The sequence below is a fragment of the Helianthus annuus genome, chromosome 3, assembly GCF_002127325.2.
Source record: "Helianthus annuus cultivar XRQ/B chromosome 3, HanXRQr2.0-SUNRISE, whole genome shotgun sequence".
Taxonomy (NCBI): Eukaryota; Viridiplantae; Streptophyta; class Magnoliopsida; order Asterales; family Asteraceae; genus Helianthus; species Helianthus annuus.
The window spans coordinates 5,637,426-5,654,344 of NC_035435.2; the positions used below are offsets into that span (position 1 = coordinate 5,637,426).

The following is a 16,919-nucleotide window of genomic DNA, read 5'->3' on the forward strand; positions in this document are numbered from 1 at the left end:
TTATGTGAATACATGGTCATGTGTCTATGTGTTTATGTGTTACAAAAATGTGTTCCTGAGCTGTGATAGTATTAGGCGTGTGAGGTGAGATTCGATTTTGTTGTAATTGAGCCCTATGGCGATGTGTATTGCAGACAATGTCGTCATCTGGACCCCGTCACCCACGACTTTCTCGACAAGAACAGATAGACAAATGCCTCGCTGCCATGATCGCTAAGCAAGTAACTAAGACTGTTCCTCAGATTGTGAGCGAACTATACGAAAATATAAGCAAATCATCCGAGAAATCTAGAACCGAAGCTCCCAAGGTTACTCTCAAAGCTGCTTTCAGCTTCAAGCAATTCAAGGCATGCTTACCGAAAGAGTTCACCGGCGAAGAAGGCCCTACAGCTTTATTTCAATGATTTGACTCGATCGAAGTCACCCTGCGACAGAGCGGATGTCCTGATAATCTCCGCACACTGAACGCGACCGGCGTCTTCTAGTCCCGCGCTCTAGACTGGTGGACAGCCGAAAGGAACAAGCGCGGAAATGATGTGGCCTATGGTCTGTCATGGGACGAGTTGAAGAACGTGATGCTCGAAGAGTTCTGCCCTCCCCATGAGTGCCAAAAGCTGGAGGACGAGTTCTGGCACATTCAGCAGAAGGAAGGTGACAACGCTGCCCTGACTGCTCGTTTCAAGCAGCTCAGCATTATCTGTCCCGATCAGGTGAAGATGACCGACATGACGATCAAAAATTATATCCGCGCTCTGCCGGATTATGTAGCCGACTTTGTGCAAGCCTCCAATCCAGCAACGATCGAAGAAACTTACTTGCTTGCCGCTGAAATCAACGACAAGCGAGTCAAAGCTGGTTTTTGGGATAACACTTTAAAGAACCTGCACCAAGCCACCGCCGCACCAACTGCCGACACCACCGCCACCGCATCACAGTCATCAAAGTCCTCTCGTCGCAAGAGGAAGAACAACAACAGCAGCTCCAGCAACAAGAACTGTGTTGTCACTACCGCTGCTCCACTTCAAGCGGTACCAGCTCAGCAGCAACAACAACACCGATCAGCTCCAGCTCCAATCACCTATGCACCGCCCACAAAGCGTGCATATACTGGTCCCCACCCTGCCTGCCCGACATGCTCCTACCATCACCCGGTGGGTCTGGCCTGCCGTTTTTGCGCTCACTGCAACATGTACGACCACTTTACTGCAAACTGCCGTACTGTTCCCCGTCAAGCCCCAGCTCAAGCCACTGCTCATCAAGCTCTGCTCCCAGCCCTCAAGGCCAACACGCGGCTCAGGCACCCGCAGTCAACGCCTGAGTCTGGTTCGCATGTGGTGATCCCAACCACTTTGCGAACATGTGCCCGAACAAGGTTGTGAAACAAGAGCCCCAGCAGCAGCAGCCTCAGCAGCAACACCAGCCCCAACAGCAACAACAACAAGCCGCCTGCGCCAGAACGTTCAACATCAACACATGCCAAGCCCAGGCTGACAACAACGTGGTCAATGGTACGTTCCTTGTGAATGGTATTTATGCATCATGTTTGTTTGATGGTGGAGCCGATAACTGTTTTGTATCGTTTGAGTTCGAAAAGCTCCGAAATCGTAAGCGCTCCCATCTCTCCTCGACATTCGATGTCAAAGTCGCCACTGGAAGAAACATCGTTGTCAATTCCGTTCTTCGTGATTGTACTCTTGAGCTCAACATTCACATCTTTCCGATCGACCTTATTCCGATGCAGCTCGGAAGTTTTGACATCATAGTAGGCATGGACTTTCTTCGTGAAAACCATGCTGAAGTTGTGTGCTTTGATAAGATGATTCGATTCGCGCTCGCTAATGGCAATATTTTGTGTGTTTACGGTGAAACTCATTCGAAAGGTCTCAAGCTTATGTCGTGTGTCCAAGCTAGCAAGTATCTCCGCAAGGAATACAGAGCTTTCTTGGCTAACATTGTAGTAGCGGAGAAGGAAAAGAAAGGAAAGACGGAAGTGAAAGACGTCCCTGTGGTTCGTGAATTTCCTCAGGTGTTCCCTGATGATCTTCCTGGACTACCGCCAAGTTGTGATATCGACTTTCGTATCGACCTCATTCCTGGAGCCAACCCTGTTGCCAAAGCTCCTTATCAACTCGCTCCATCTGAAATGCGTGAACTCTCGAGTCAACTCCAGGAGTTACTTGATAAAGGCTTTATTCGCCCGAGCACCTCTCCATGGGGCGCACTAGTCCTTTTCGTCAAAAAGAAGGATGGGTCGTTTCGGATGTGCATCGACTATCGGGAGTTGAATAAGTTGACAATCAATAATCGCTACGCCCTACCTCAAATTGATGATTTGTTTGATCAGCTACAAGGTACTACATGTTTCTCGAAGATCGATCTACGCTCAGGCTATCACCAGCTACGCATTCAAGAGGAAGATATACCCAAAACCGCTTTCCGCACTCGTTACGGCCACTATGAGTTTGTTGTTATGTCTTTTGGTCTAACCAACGCACCCGCGGTTTTCATGGATCTGATGAATCGGGTATGTAAACCATTTCTCGACCGCTTCGCCATCGTGTTCATCGATGATATCCTGATCTATTCCAAGTCGAAAGCCGAACACGCGCAACATCTACGTTTGGTTCTCGAATTACTCAGGGGGAATCGACTCTATGCCAAGTTCTCCAAGTGTGAATTTTGGCTAGAGGAGGTTCAATTCCTCGGTCACATTGTCAATAGTCAAGGTATTCATGTCGATCCCGCGAAGATTGAAGCAGTTAAGAGTTGGATTACGCTGAAGAACCCGTCTGAAGTCCGTTCTTTTCTCGGACTAGCGGGCTATTATCGTCTATTTATCGAAGGATTCTCTAAAATCGTTGTGCCGCTTACCGCCCTCATGCACGAAGACAGATCCTTTGTTTGGGGAACCGAACAGGAATCTGCTTTCCAAACCCTCAAGTACATGCTTTGCAATGCTCCTGTCCTCACTTTACCCGACGGAAACGACGACTTTATAGTCTATTGCGATGCCTCGAACCTTGGTCTTGGTTGTGTTCTTATGCAACGAGACAAGGTCATCGCCTACGCGTCTCGGCAGCTCAAGATCCACGAGAAGAACTATACAACCCATGACCTCGAGCTAGGCGCAGTTGTTTTTGCGTTAAAGATTTGGCGACACTACCTGTATGGTACCAAGTGTACGATCTTCACCGATCATAGGAGCCTACAACATATATTTGACCAGAAGGAACTTAATATGCGTCAACGCCGATGGGTGGAACTTCTCAACGATTACGACTGTGAGATTCGTTATCACCCAGGCAAAACAAATGTTGTTGCCGATGCACTAAGCAGACGGAGCTATCTACACAGTATTCCCAATGTTTTAGCCCAGCATCATCTCGAAACCCTCATTCGCGAAGCCCAGCATGCTTGTTTTAACGAGTGCACTTTGAAGAAGGAAAGGATACACCACAATGGAGCCCACCTTGTTAATAAGTCGAATGGGATGTTGTTAGTGCACGGAATGTCTGTTGACTTCGTCTACATCAAGTCTTAGGTCAATATAGGTCAACATAGGGTTTAGAAAGTCAAAATCAAGAATTATGTTGTAGGTTCGCTTATGTGAACATATGTTTGTAGGAGGTCCGCTCATAGGGTCTTAACAGGTTCGCTTATATGGTAATCAGGTAGGTCCGCTTAAGTGTCAAAGTGATAGGTTCGCTTATACGTCATGTCCCTTAGAGCGAACCTACTCACACTATAAATACCTAATGTTTGTGATTCATTGGTAACGTTGGAGCGGACCTAGACCATTGCTTGTGGAACGGAACTCTGTCAAATTGTAATCAGAAAGCAATAAAAGAGAAGAAATTAGAAAGGACAAGCTGTGTAACTTCATATATACTGATTCCGCCTTTATACATGAAGATGAACTGTCTCGGCTGACTTTTCAGGGTCGGAACACGGTCCAACAAGTGGTATCAGAGCTCAGGACGAGGAGTTCATACTACTATAGCTTGATTCTACCGAATTCTCTGATTTCTACTCACTTTCTTTCATACTTTTTCGATTTGAAGTGGTTCCTACGGTTGAAATTGTCTGATTTTTGAGTATTATGTGCGGAACATACAATTAACAAACCCTAGAAAGTTTTAGGTTAAAACTCGGCTTAAAAATGGTTAAAATTGGGTAAATTGTGAGATACGCTTTTACGGACTTCGAGAGATTCGCTCGAAAGACACAACAGGTTCGCTTGTAATAATCAATTTGGTCCGCTTTTTCAGACAACTTTGCTGTTAGGTTCACTCGAACGGACATATTCGGGTCCGCTCGAACATACTTTTCAGGTTCGCTCATCTGTTCAAGTAATAGATTCGCTCATCAGGTCCGCTCGAACGGATATTACCTGATTCGCTCATTAGTACATAATCTGATCCGCTCGAAAAATCGTATCGATTCTTATCAAAGAAATCGCTCATCCAAACATAATTCAGTTCGCTCATTTGAACAAGTGTAGGTTCGCTCGAATTGATACCAGGTCCGCCTATTTGGACATAACCTGGTCCGCTTATTTGTCACAATTGCTGATAGTTTTGATTTCGCTCGAGTGTTCATTGTGATTGTTATTTTGAGTGATCTTGTTTGATTATTCAAAACTTGGCAAAAATGTTTGATGAACAAGAAAACAAGAATCTTGAAAATTTGAATAACTGGACTAAGGAAGCTTGGTATGAAATGAAATATGGTAAGGATGTTTATGTAAAAAGATACGAAAATTTCTTATGTATGAAGAATGAATCGATGGAGATGTTGAAAGAAAGGTTTTATGAGTTAATCATCAAATTAGAAAAACATAAGGTTTGGCATTCAAATGATGAAAGAATTTTAAAATTTGTTGATGCTTTACCTTTGGAGTGGGATAAATTCGTGAATGGACTGAAACGGGATTCTAGTTTATCACGCTATGATTTAAGAAGTTTCATCAATACAATAACAAATCATAGGCTTCATGAAAATTCAAATAAAAGGAAATTATTGGATGAAATAAATGAAGAATCAGGAAAGATAGATTTGAATGTAATCATTGAAATAAGAAAACGAATCGATGTGTGTCTTGCAGCAAAAAATAATATGAGATACGATATTAAGAGGGGTTGTTATATTGATGAAAGTTCGAATCCTCTTGATTTTGTTAAAATTTTTTGTGCAGGTATATACAAAATGGAAACAAAGAAAGAAGCTGAAGGTGAAAAGATGAAAGGAAAATGCTCGGAATGCGAAAAATATGAAGAAGCTAGTGTGAAACTCTTGAAGGATATGGAGAGTATGACATTGGAAAACGATACTCTGAAGATCAAGAAGAAGGCTGATAATGAACGGATTTTGGAGTTATGCTTGAACTATGAAAAGCTAAAATCTGAGAATGATAAACTGTTGAATGATTTAAACAGTTTGACATCAGAAAACAAAATTTTGAAAGAAAATGAAAAAGTTTTTGAAAATAAAAGAAAATCTTCAGAAGATGAAGATTTCTGGATAAAACTGGAAAACAAAAATCTAAAAGAAAATGAAACAAGATTTCAAGAACAGTTAAATGGTTTGGAAAATGAAAAATCTGTTCTTGAAAATCTTAAAATTGAAAATGAAAATTCAATCAAGTTCTATCTTGAAAGAATCTCTCAGTTTGAAAAAGAAGCTGAGAATTCAAGAAACAAGATTGATGAACTTGAAAAGAAATTGAAAGGTTTTGTGACTGCATCAGATAGTTTAAATTTTCCCTGTCCAAAACCGATCAATTCTGTTCCAATAAGTGACAAGGTCACAAATTTTGACAAAGTCAAAATTGAAGATTGTGATGACAAATCTGATGATGAAAAAGAAAAGAAAAGAAAAGAAAAATATTTTTAGATTTACAAGAAAAATTTCAAAAGACTGTTTTGCAATCTACTGAAATAGGTGAATGCTCAAAGCAAAAACCTGTTAAGAAAAATGCGGAACAGAAACAAAAAGATAAAAATTTGAAAAATTCTAAAAATGAAAATAAAAGCTCATCAGATAAGTCATCCAATCATTATAAAAAATTACAAAAATTTAAAAATGAAAATTCACAAAATGTTAGTAATAAGTGGTGCAGGTTTGACCACAGTGCTTCAAAGCCAAATCCAATTTTTCGGAGGAGTGATGACTACCACAAAGCCAGACAATGCTATGATCTGAGCGTTTGGGGTGAAGGTGGTACATGGTATGATAACAGGGTGTGTTACAACTGTGGTTATCAAGGACACATCGCTGTTAACTGCCAAAGATGGAATTATGAAACGAGAAGATGCTTTAACTGTCAAATCAGAGGCCACATTGCAAGAGATTGCCCAAGGAGATCGATGGGAAGATCGAGGGTTGAATCTCAAAGAACGGCAAAGAAACCAGTCAATGTCAAGCCCAAAGAACGGAAGGTTCAAGAACCTAAAGTTCAGGAAACAAAAGTAAAACTTTCTCAGGGGCAAAAAGACAGACTGCGAAAGAAGAGGAAGAAGGCCAGAGAATATCTGGAGAAGATCTTGTCCTCGGGTTCACCAGTTGGTTCAAATAAAAGTTCTGATGAAATGATTCATTCGATTGCAAAGTCAAGCAAGACGGTTTCATCAGATGCAAATTTGAGGACAAAAGAGAAAAATGAGCCACATGTCGGCGATGAATCTGACTCATCAAAGTCAGACAAGCCACATTCAGGCAATGATTCTGGTTCGTCAAAACCAGAAGAGCCAAGTTTTGAGGTAAAATTGTTAAAAACACCCAAGGCTGGTCAGGCTTGGGTGAATCTGTTTAAATGAAAAACCTGACTTGCCGGAGTTCCCAGGTTGGTAAGCGTGGAACATGAATCGGCATATTTCTTGAGATATTTCACTCTGGTGATTTTTCATCTTACATGTGGTAAATCAGGGACATTAATTTGTACTTGATTTTCTACAAATGATGTTTGAGATTTAAAATTAAAATTGTTAAATTTGTCAAGTAATTAAAGGAAAACAATGTGATGAAAGAACCCCGAAGTTGTGAAATGGCACACAAAACTAATTTTCCAGAAAAACCATTTTGATTTAAACAAACTTAAGTGTTTTGAAATCTAAATGGGAAAATAGTTTGTTGTCAGGGGGAGTTCTGATTGTTTATGCCAAATGAATGGCGAATTGAAGTGATTCGATATCAGCTTGTCATTTTATTTGTACAGTTTTCAAATTTTCCTTGAAAATCAAAATTGAAACATATTTTGATTTTAGGTGGAGAAAAATTTTAAAAAAAATTAGAAAATTTGAAAATACCAAAAATCATTGAAAAAATAAAAATGAGTTTTGGTGCAAATAGGGGAAATGATAGTACATCAGCTAGACTGGCATAGTACGCTAAAGATTTGTAATGTATAAATGCAATTAAGCAGTCTCGCTAAAGATGTGTCGATAGGTTTTCACAGAATTAGTAGATCAGTTTGGGATATAAACATAAATTTCACTTGCGTCTACGTGGGGAACACCTCCAGGATATATAGGTAACCCCTGAAATCCTGTTTGAAGGGTCCCGTATTCTGAGATACTAGGTCTTTATGCTCAGTGATATCTGGGGTATTATCCCGGGACTTCTGCTGTATGGAAGTACTGACCTAGTCCCCGGATAATACTTTCTGCAAAAAGCTTTGAAATACAAGCTCGCCCTCAGCAATTTGATTAAACAATAAAATTGATAATCTTTGCTGTTGTAACAAAAGATCCTCTATAGGGGACCCACTTAAAGTCGAAGCCGTCATCTATCTGCGTATACGGAAGTATCGACCTGAGCTCTCATGGCCCTCGCACATAACCCCTTAACAGATATCAGCTGTGGTATACTCACCTGTAAGACTGAATACTGGGGTCTGGATACGGGAGTATATACTGAGGTGGGACACATGTAGATGTTTAAGTTCTAAAACACTAAATCTGTATCCCGAACAGGTTGAACATTTTGTGAGAATTTAAGTGGATCAATATATCGACAATCAACGCGAACTGTTTAAAAGCTTAAAATGAAATAACAGCTTAACGGTGCTAGTGTCTAGTCGATAGCTGATATGATCCTCTTACACAAACTCACAAAAATATTATTTGTATATATTTGTTTACTGCATTTCATTCAAAAACAAAAATCCAAAAAGATTTTCGGAGTGTTTTAGCATAAAATTTTTTGAAAAGTCAAAAAGATTTTCGACAACTGATGTTGAAGAGCTGATATTCAAAATTTGAGTGCTAAACATGATGAACAGGATTGGGAAATTTTGTTGAAAATTCTTTGAATGTCATATATAAATGGTTTGAAAGATTGTGAGGTTAGTTAATCAAGGTCATTCATTTGAACTTGATGTAACTAATATATTTGTTGTAAATGATGTCTACCAGTGGGTTTACTAAATTCAATTGTCATAAATTTGTGAAACTTATGTTGAGGTAGAGAATGTGCAGGATAAACAGGTTTGGACTTTATTATTCCCAACGGAAGCTAATTGTCAAAGCTTGAACCAGATATCTCAGATTCTAGCATATTGAGAGGGGGAGTCAATGAAAGGGGGGAGTCTGGATCAATAGTCAAAGGGAAGATGGAAGTCAGAGTCAGGTAATAATCCTAAAACCTGTGAAGAAAGATTGAATGATGTGAAGACAGAGAGTTGAAGAAAAGACTAAGACCGAAGACTCAGGAGCTGAAGACTGCTGAAGACTACGTCAACATCCAAGGGGGAGTCTGTTAGTGCACGGAATGTCTGTTGACTTCGTCTACATCAAGTCTTAGGTCAATATAGGTCAACATAGGGTTTAGAAAGTCAAAATCATGAATTATGTTGTAGGTTCGCTTATGTGAACATATGTTTGTAGGAGGTCCGCTCATAGGGTCTTAACAGGTTCGCTTATATGGTAATCAGGTAGGTCCGCTTAAGTGTCAAAGTGATAGGTTCGCTTATACGTCATGTCCCTTAGAGCGAACCTACTCACACTATAAATACCTGATGTTTGTGATTCATTGGTAACGTTGAAGCGGACCTAGACCATTGCTTGTGGAACGGAACTCTGTCAAATTGTAATCAGAAAGCAATAAAAGAGAAGAAATTAGAAAGGACAAGCTGTGTAACTTCATATATACTGATTCCGCCTTTATACATGAAGATGAACTGTCTCGGCTGACTTTTCAGGGTCGGAACACGGTCCAACAGATGTTCCACTATCTGGACCGAATTTGGATCCCTAAGCGGAACGATTTGCGACAGATTCTGATGAACGAAGCCCATAAATCCCGGTATTCTATTCATCCCGGTGCCGACAAAATGTACCAGGACCTTCGCTACAAGTACTGGTGGTCGGGCATGAAGAGGGATATCGCTCTCTACGTTGGAAAGTGCCTAACTTGCTCGAAGGTTAAGGCCGAACATCAAAGACCCTCTGGCTTGCTCGAACAACCCCCGATCCCTGTGTGGAAATGGGAAAGCATAGCTATGGACTTCGTAACCAAACTCCCACGAACAGCCGCAGGTCACGATAGCATTTTGGTTGTCGTTGACCGTTTGACCAAATCTGCTCACTTCCTACCAATACGAGAAGACTACAAGGTAGAACGATTAGCCCGAATCTACACCGATGAGATCATTTGTAATCATGGGACGCCTCGTGACATCATCTCTGACCGTGATGCTCGGTTTACCTCGCGACTGTGGGAAACGTTTCAAGCAGCTCTGGGTACTACGCTTAATTTGAGTACCGCATTCCATCCTCAAACCGACGGTCAGACGAAAAGAACGATTCGTACCCTTGAAGACATGCTCCGTTCGTGTGTCATAGATTTCGGTGGTAATTGGGACACTTACCTGCCGTTAGTCGAATTCTCGTATAATAACAATTATCATTCCAGCATTCAAATGGCACCATTTGAGGCTTTATATGGAAGAAGATGTCGATCGCCTATTGTATGGCATGAGATCGGTCACTCGCAATTAACCGGTCCTGAGCTACTGCAAGAAAAGACTGACAAAATCCTCCAAATACGAGACAATCTGCTGAAAGCTCGGAGTCGTCAGAAAAGTTACGCCGATAGACGACGCAAGCCCCTTGAATTTAACGTTGGCGACTACATACTCCTAAAGGTATCACCTTGGAAGGGTGTGGTCAGATTCGGTAAGAAAGGGAAACTAGCGCCTCGATTTGTTGGACCTTTTAAGATTCTGGAAAGGATCGGAAAAGTTGCCTACATACTCGAACTACCGGAGGAACTTAGTAACGTCCACCCGACTTTCCATGTTCCAAACCTCCGAAAGTGCCTAGCTGAGCATGATTTAATTGTACCTCTTGATGACCTCCAAATAAACGAAACATTACACTTCGTGGAGAAGCTTGTCAAAATCATGGATCGCCAAACCAAGCAACTCCGACGCTCGCGCATTCCTATTGTGAAAGTCCGATGGGAAGGCAAACGAGGCGCGGAGTTCACTTGGGAACTTGAAAGCGACATGAAGGCGAAGTACCCGCAGTTGTTTGTTACGGCTTCGGCCTGATTTCGGGACGAAATTCCCTCAACTAGGGGAGGCTGTAACACCCCGTGTTTCGGAAGTCAAAGTCAAGATTGAAGTCAAAGGAAGAAAAGATTGCTAATTGCGATCTGTCACTCCTTGATCAATTCCTGTTTTGACTTTGTTGACTCGTAGTTAGTCTAGTTTATGCTTAACGTTAGTTGTATTATGTGGAGTATTTATTAAAATCGAGGTTTATTTGATAATTATCGCATGTTTTATAGCTTTATCGCTTATCGCGCTCGCAGCTCGAATTACGCGTTCTGGATATTGTTTTATGTGTGCGTGTGCCCTATGTGTTACTTGTGCATGTTTAATTATGTTATGTTGTGGTAATCAATCGAAATGCAATCAAATTTCAATCGTAATCGAATCGTAAACACTAAACGCAAGTGAGAAGGGATGATTGTATGTTAGATATAGTAGTTGGGATTAAGAGTAATTTGAATAGGAAACTCCATCGCATCGCAACGCTCGCAATTGCAATCGAAACAACAAAACTCGTCGCACCGCACACCCAAACCAAGGGACTAATCGACCAGGTGACCAGTCGATTGATCAGCTGATCGATCGAGCTGCCGCTCGATCGTCAGCCAATCGATCAGGTTGCCACCCGATCGACCCACTCCTTTCCACTTTGGGTAACCCGATAAATACCCCATGTCACCATCACACTTTCTACTTTTGGAACTCTCTGTCCGACCAGTGCTTCAACCTTGCTTTTTCCCAGATTTCTTTCAATTCTAGCAAGATCTCAACCTAAATCTTGTACATCTTTGATCTACACTCGATTCTACACCTTTCTATCTTTTGAATCTTAACTTTTAACCGTGAAATCACTAGATTTGAGGTGTTCTAGGATGATGTCATCATGGTGTTCTTAGGAGCTTCATGTTTTGGCTTCAATCCTTCAAGAACAACTTGAATCTAACCGATTTCCACATAAACAAACGAAGATCTTTCATAGATCTAAACATATTCACAATGAAAAGGATTGAGTGAAGGTTTTCCAACTTTCTTTCAATTCTTTTACACTCAATGCACTCCAAAACCGATAGAATCGGAGCTTGTACCAACTTCCTACTCATTCATGTGGTTGTGTTGGTCCAAGACCTGGATACTATCTACGAGGTTTACCGATTTCGGGTTAAACATGGAACACCGTCTCGAACAGTAACTGGCTGGATTTGGGTGGTTCCTGTCCGATCAGGAGTACCAAGTATTGACGAGGTTTCCGTTGCTTAACACGCTATCAAAACATCTCGATAAAACGACAAACTGTCAAAATAACCAAGTATAAGACGAACGGAACGACCAGGACAGAATGTCGTCCGATCGGACTACCGTCCAATCGAACTGTCATCCGAACGGGTTGTCACCCGATCGATCTACACCTTGGGTCCCACACTTAAACTGTTTACCAACATTTGAAGTCTGAACGTCGAACGAGTTGTTGTCCGATCGGACTATCATCCGATCGGATTAACCACTCGAACATGTGACATTTAAAACTTCAGTTCTTAAACAATTTTCAACATGTTCCATGCACAAGGATTGCCACCCGATCGGACGGCCATCCGATCGAGTGACCATCCTGCTGTGGACTTGTTCTCATTAAAGTGTCCAACCAATCGGGTTGTCGTACGATCGAACTACCATCCGAGCGACCGACTTGAAAGGTAGTGATACTTCTATGTTTTCAAAATACTACAACAAAAACTTCAAAAGTCAAGCCATCATACACAAACACATCCTTCCTAAAGGAAGAAACAATCCACTCGAAGGGTCATCCGATCGGATGACCATCCGAGTTGACTGTCACTCGAACGAACAGCTGTCCGGTCGGACTACCATCCGATCGAACTGCTATTCGACCCACTTATACTTGCATCGTTTTGCGCGTCACTCATCGTTATGCTATCGTTCTAATCAGGCTAACCTTACTCTCTAGCGCTCCCTTCAATCCATCAATCGTTGTGAGTATACTCGATCCCTTTTGCGTTATGCACTTTTGGGTGTTACATACGTTACTTATTCTAAATCACATCGAACACACTACGCAATACTTTTAACGCTAACCGTTACCGCATGTTATACGTGACTTAATGAATGCTTGTTTGTTATGTTTACACATGGATGCTGTCTACCTGCCTTAGCAACGATAGTACTATAGTTTGGACTCAGCACCTGTTCACTCAGGGGTTGTTAAGGACAATTAGTTACATGGCTCACAGTGGTGAGTGTGTATCGCGAACTGCCTTGGGCAGTCAACCCGCAGTCATTGGTATCGATAGTTTCATGTCGATAACTAACATGCCTCATTTCACTATGTGTACGTGCTGGTTATGCGTAATCGATTTCGAACTCTATTATATCTATTAAACTTGTATGCTCACCTTTACACTATGTGTATTGACTTTTACTTTAACGTATGTGACAGGTGCTTAGGATGCTTATTTGCTTTCTTTCCTTTGAAATCTAGGCTAGGAAAGACCTAGGTCAACAATAAACATTTGTCTGTAATAAAAATCTGAGTTGTCGGAACAAAACAATTTGAATAGTTCTTTTCTGTAATAATTGTATTATCATTTATGACATGGTATGGGACGTGTTGCTTAAATATCTGGTAAATATAGTTGTTATGGAAACTTCTGGACAATCTGTTTCGCTCAGTGTCGCGCCCCGATGATTCCGCCATCGGTTAGGGTGTGACATTCCTTGCCTCCCATAGTCTCCAAATTGTTGCAAGGGCCGCTACATTTATTATTTTCTTCCATCTCCTCGAGCCGATTTGGGATTGCATATACACCAAGATTTCCTTCACAGACTCAGCCACTACAGGGAATTGGATACCGATCCACCGACATACATGCCACCACGTTGTTCTTGCCCATAGGCACCCCACGAGTATATGATTCGTATCTTCATTGTTCAGGCCGCATCGATCACACACCAAGTTGTCGAAGGTGCATCCCCTATTCGTCAACGCGATTTTGCTAGCTATTTTTCCTTCTATTGCTTGCCACGCCAGATAGTTTGCTTTCAAAGGCGCCCACGAGTTCCAGACAAAATGTTGTTCCGTCCTTGCTACATTTTGCATACCCGCAAGTTCCATTCTGACTGCTTTTACGGAGTACCCTTCATTGAAATCATTCGCCCATTTCCACACATCCCTTTTTTCTGCGATCTTCACTTGCTGAAATATACCCATCAATTCTCTAATCTCTCTCCATTCTTGATCTTAACATGGATTCTTCACCCAAAGCCAACCCTATCTAACCGATCCACTTTCCTTTGACCCATATGAGTTGATCGTCCCGTTTTTATCCTGCGCCAATATGTAAATAAAGGGATAAATAGTTGAAAAATTGTGTTTATATTAAGTTTCCATGAGATGTGCCTTCAAATGCTTATCTATTTGACTTTTAGCAAAAAGGGTCTATCATTGGGAAAATAGTGGGCTTGATATAAATGAATACACAAATAGGAAGCCCAATACCATCACATAAAGCTTAAATAACTTCTACACTAAAGCCCACAGGATTTTATGGGACGTGCATTGGGCTACAAGTTAAAACATAAAATAGGGGTTTTATGATTTAGTTTCTATTTGTTCGGTTTATATGGTTTGTCCGGTTTAAAGCTATTTCCGGTCGAAATAAAATAGCGAACCAGACTGAATTCAAATGGTTCAAAACCAAACTAAAAAGTGAATTTGTATTCTGTTTGAATTTCATTTTCAACAAAAAAATCAGAATAAGTTTGGCTAAATAAGATTGACCTAAAAGTGTAATTGCTTTGGCTTTGACATGATGTAACTAACCATTATTTATATTGTTTTTTAATCGAATTATGATTTTAGGCATCAAAAACCCAATTCACTATCAAACACTAGTCTCCTAACACAAAAAAAATGTTAGACTGGTGTGAGATTCAACGAGGAACCACAAAAAATTAAGGAACTGAGAAACCATGTAAAAAAATCTAAAAAATTCATTTTTACATGTAACGAATTATATTTTACTTAATCTTTTTTGGAACTATTACATATAAATACATGTAAAATCTTTTTAATAAAAAATGAAAAATAAAAAAGTAATTATTTTTTACAAAATTAATTTTTTTTTATTTGAACGTCTTCTATATCTGCTTATATGGAAAAAGCTCCAAAGTATTTATGTAAAAATATTTTTTTTTCTAGGTAAAATTGATTTTTTAATGATTTTTTTACAAGTAAAATTATTTGTTCTCCAATGAACTCATCCTAATTGGACTAAAATCAAAATATATTAAATAATTGACCACAAACAAAGAATCAAACTGCATAGGGATGTAAAGAAGTTCGGCCACTCGTAAGTTATTTAGCATCAGATTGTTAAAATTTTGAATCAAGTGTTAAAATCTTGAATCAAGTCAGGATTGTCGAGCTCGAATAGAGCCTTAACCTTAAGCTCATTTAGTATATTAAACATATAAACTTAAGAAATAATATTATATATACAGTCTTTGGTTATATACATTTGTGATAATTATAATAAAAATATATATTTTATTATATATAAAACTAAAAAAAATCTAAAATTATTGTAAATTCATAAAAATCATCGTAAACCAACTATAAATTATTATCATCAAACATTCAAACAAGTACAAGATGATGTTGATTAAGTTGAATAATTTATCCTTTAATAGTGTCTTTCCTACAAATATTTCGAGCGGCTCTTAAGCCACAAGAAACCGAGAGCCTTGATGTCTTCCATAATCTTCCTAAAATTCGGTTGCTCCTGCTGGAAAATCAATTTGTTCCGACTCCTCCAAATACACCAAATAGACGTTTGCACTATCGTATATATAGCTTTCTTCCAAATATTTGATCCACCAATGAACTAGTGCGCTTGAACAAGATCCTTGGAAGAAAAGGCGATCAAAGCAACACCTTTACACCACAACATCAGAACATCCCAAACCTTTTGAGCGAGGTTGCAGGATACAAAGAGATGATCCACGGTCTCGTCCCCGTCACTGCACCTACTGCAGCGAATCGTCCCGACCTGTACATTCCGTCTGGTCAACTCCGACTTAGTAGGTACCCGATTTCTGGCCACCCTCCAAGCTAAGAAATTAACTTTGATAGGCCCCTAGTTATTCCATTCGAATCTGAACCCATTATCCACTAGATATGAACTACGCAGCCTAGTTCGAGTGCTTTTAACCGTGAAGTCTCCGGATGTATCGAGGCACCATTTCCACCTATCTTCACCCACCCCTTTCTCCACAAAACCTAATAAAGTGACCAAGTTGTTCAGCTCCCAAATTTCTCTGGGAGTTTGCTGCTTCCTACTCCAATGAAAACTGAGGATCAAAACACTCTCGGCCCACCCCATTTTATCCTTAATCAACGCATGTTTCGAGCTTTCAATCACGAACAAACTAGGGATCTATATCTTAACGGCATCTCCCCAATCCAGCAATCCATCCAAAAACGGATTAAATTACCATTCCCATATACCCCCCGAATCAGAGACGGTAAGCAAACGCCCACCGATTCAAAATCTTTTGAGATCCCACCAATGTGTTTCCAAGGGCTAGGTAGCGTCAGCATCGTAGAAATGTAGTTCCAATTCCTTGAGCCGCCATGTATACTCCACACCACCTTTCTCCACAAAGTGTTCACATCCACCTTAAACCTCCACCACCACTTCACCAACAAAGCAAGATTTGCATCTTTCAGTGAGATAATACCCAAGCCCCCTACCTCTTTTGGAGCCAAAACATCTTCCCATGCGACCTACTTCATTTTTTGAATATCTGATGAGGCTGTCGTGGGCCACTCAAAAATAATAACCTAACTTTACCTATAGACATGGTAAGTCGGGTGTCGAATCCACGAGGAGCATATGGTTAGTGTTACACGTTTTGTCTGTAAATTTTCCTAAACTAACTGATGATTATGAAACTGATATGGAATTAAAAACACATGAAACAAGTTGCAATTAAGAAAAAGATTGAGTTGTAATAAACAATGATGAGAAAAGGTGATCACTCCGGGATTCAGATTCTGTAATTACTAATAACCTAGTTCCGATTTTATTGGATGCTATTGATTGAATAGTAAATCTGTCACATCTACCAATTACCTATGCCGTTCAAAATCTTAATATTAATTGATCAGATAAATATTAAAACAAACATACATAGGAATCATTCAATCAACAAAAGCATAATTGGATTCAAAACATAATTATAACTCTGACTGTCACTCAGGATTTGTTAGTCACACAAATTATATAATCACGCAAATAGTCGGTTGTCACCCGACTACAAATCCAAATCTCAATACAAAACAGAAACTAGA

The 16,919-nt window shown here is 40.2% G+C and overlaps 1 protein-coding gene across 1 annotated transcript; it reads right to left on the minus strand.

The window, feature by feature from the left end:
* Nucleotides 1-13,265: 13,265 nt before the first annotated feature.
* On the minus strand, nucleotides 13,266-13,775 carry LOC118490357. The gene has a single exon (XM_035987944.1). It carries the CDS (start codon nucleotides 13,773-13,775, stop codon nucleotides 13,266-13,268), a length of 510 nt encoding a protein of 169 aa, XP_035843837.1.
* Between the last annotated feature and the right edge of the window lie 3,144 nt (nucleotides 13,776-16,919).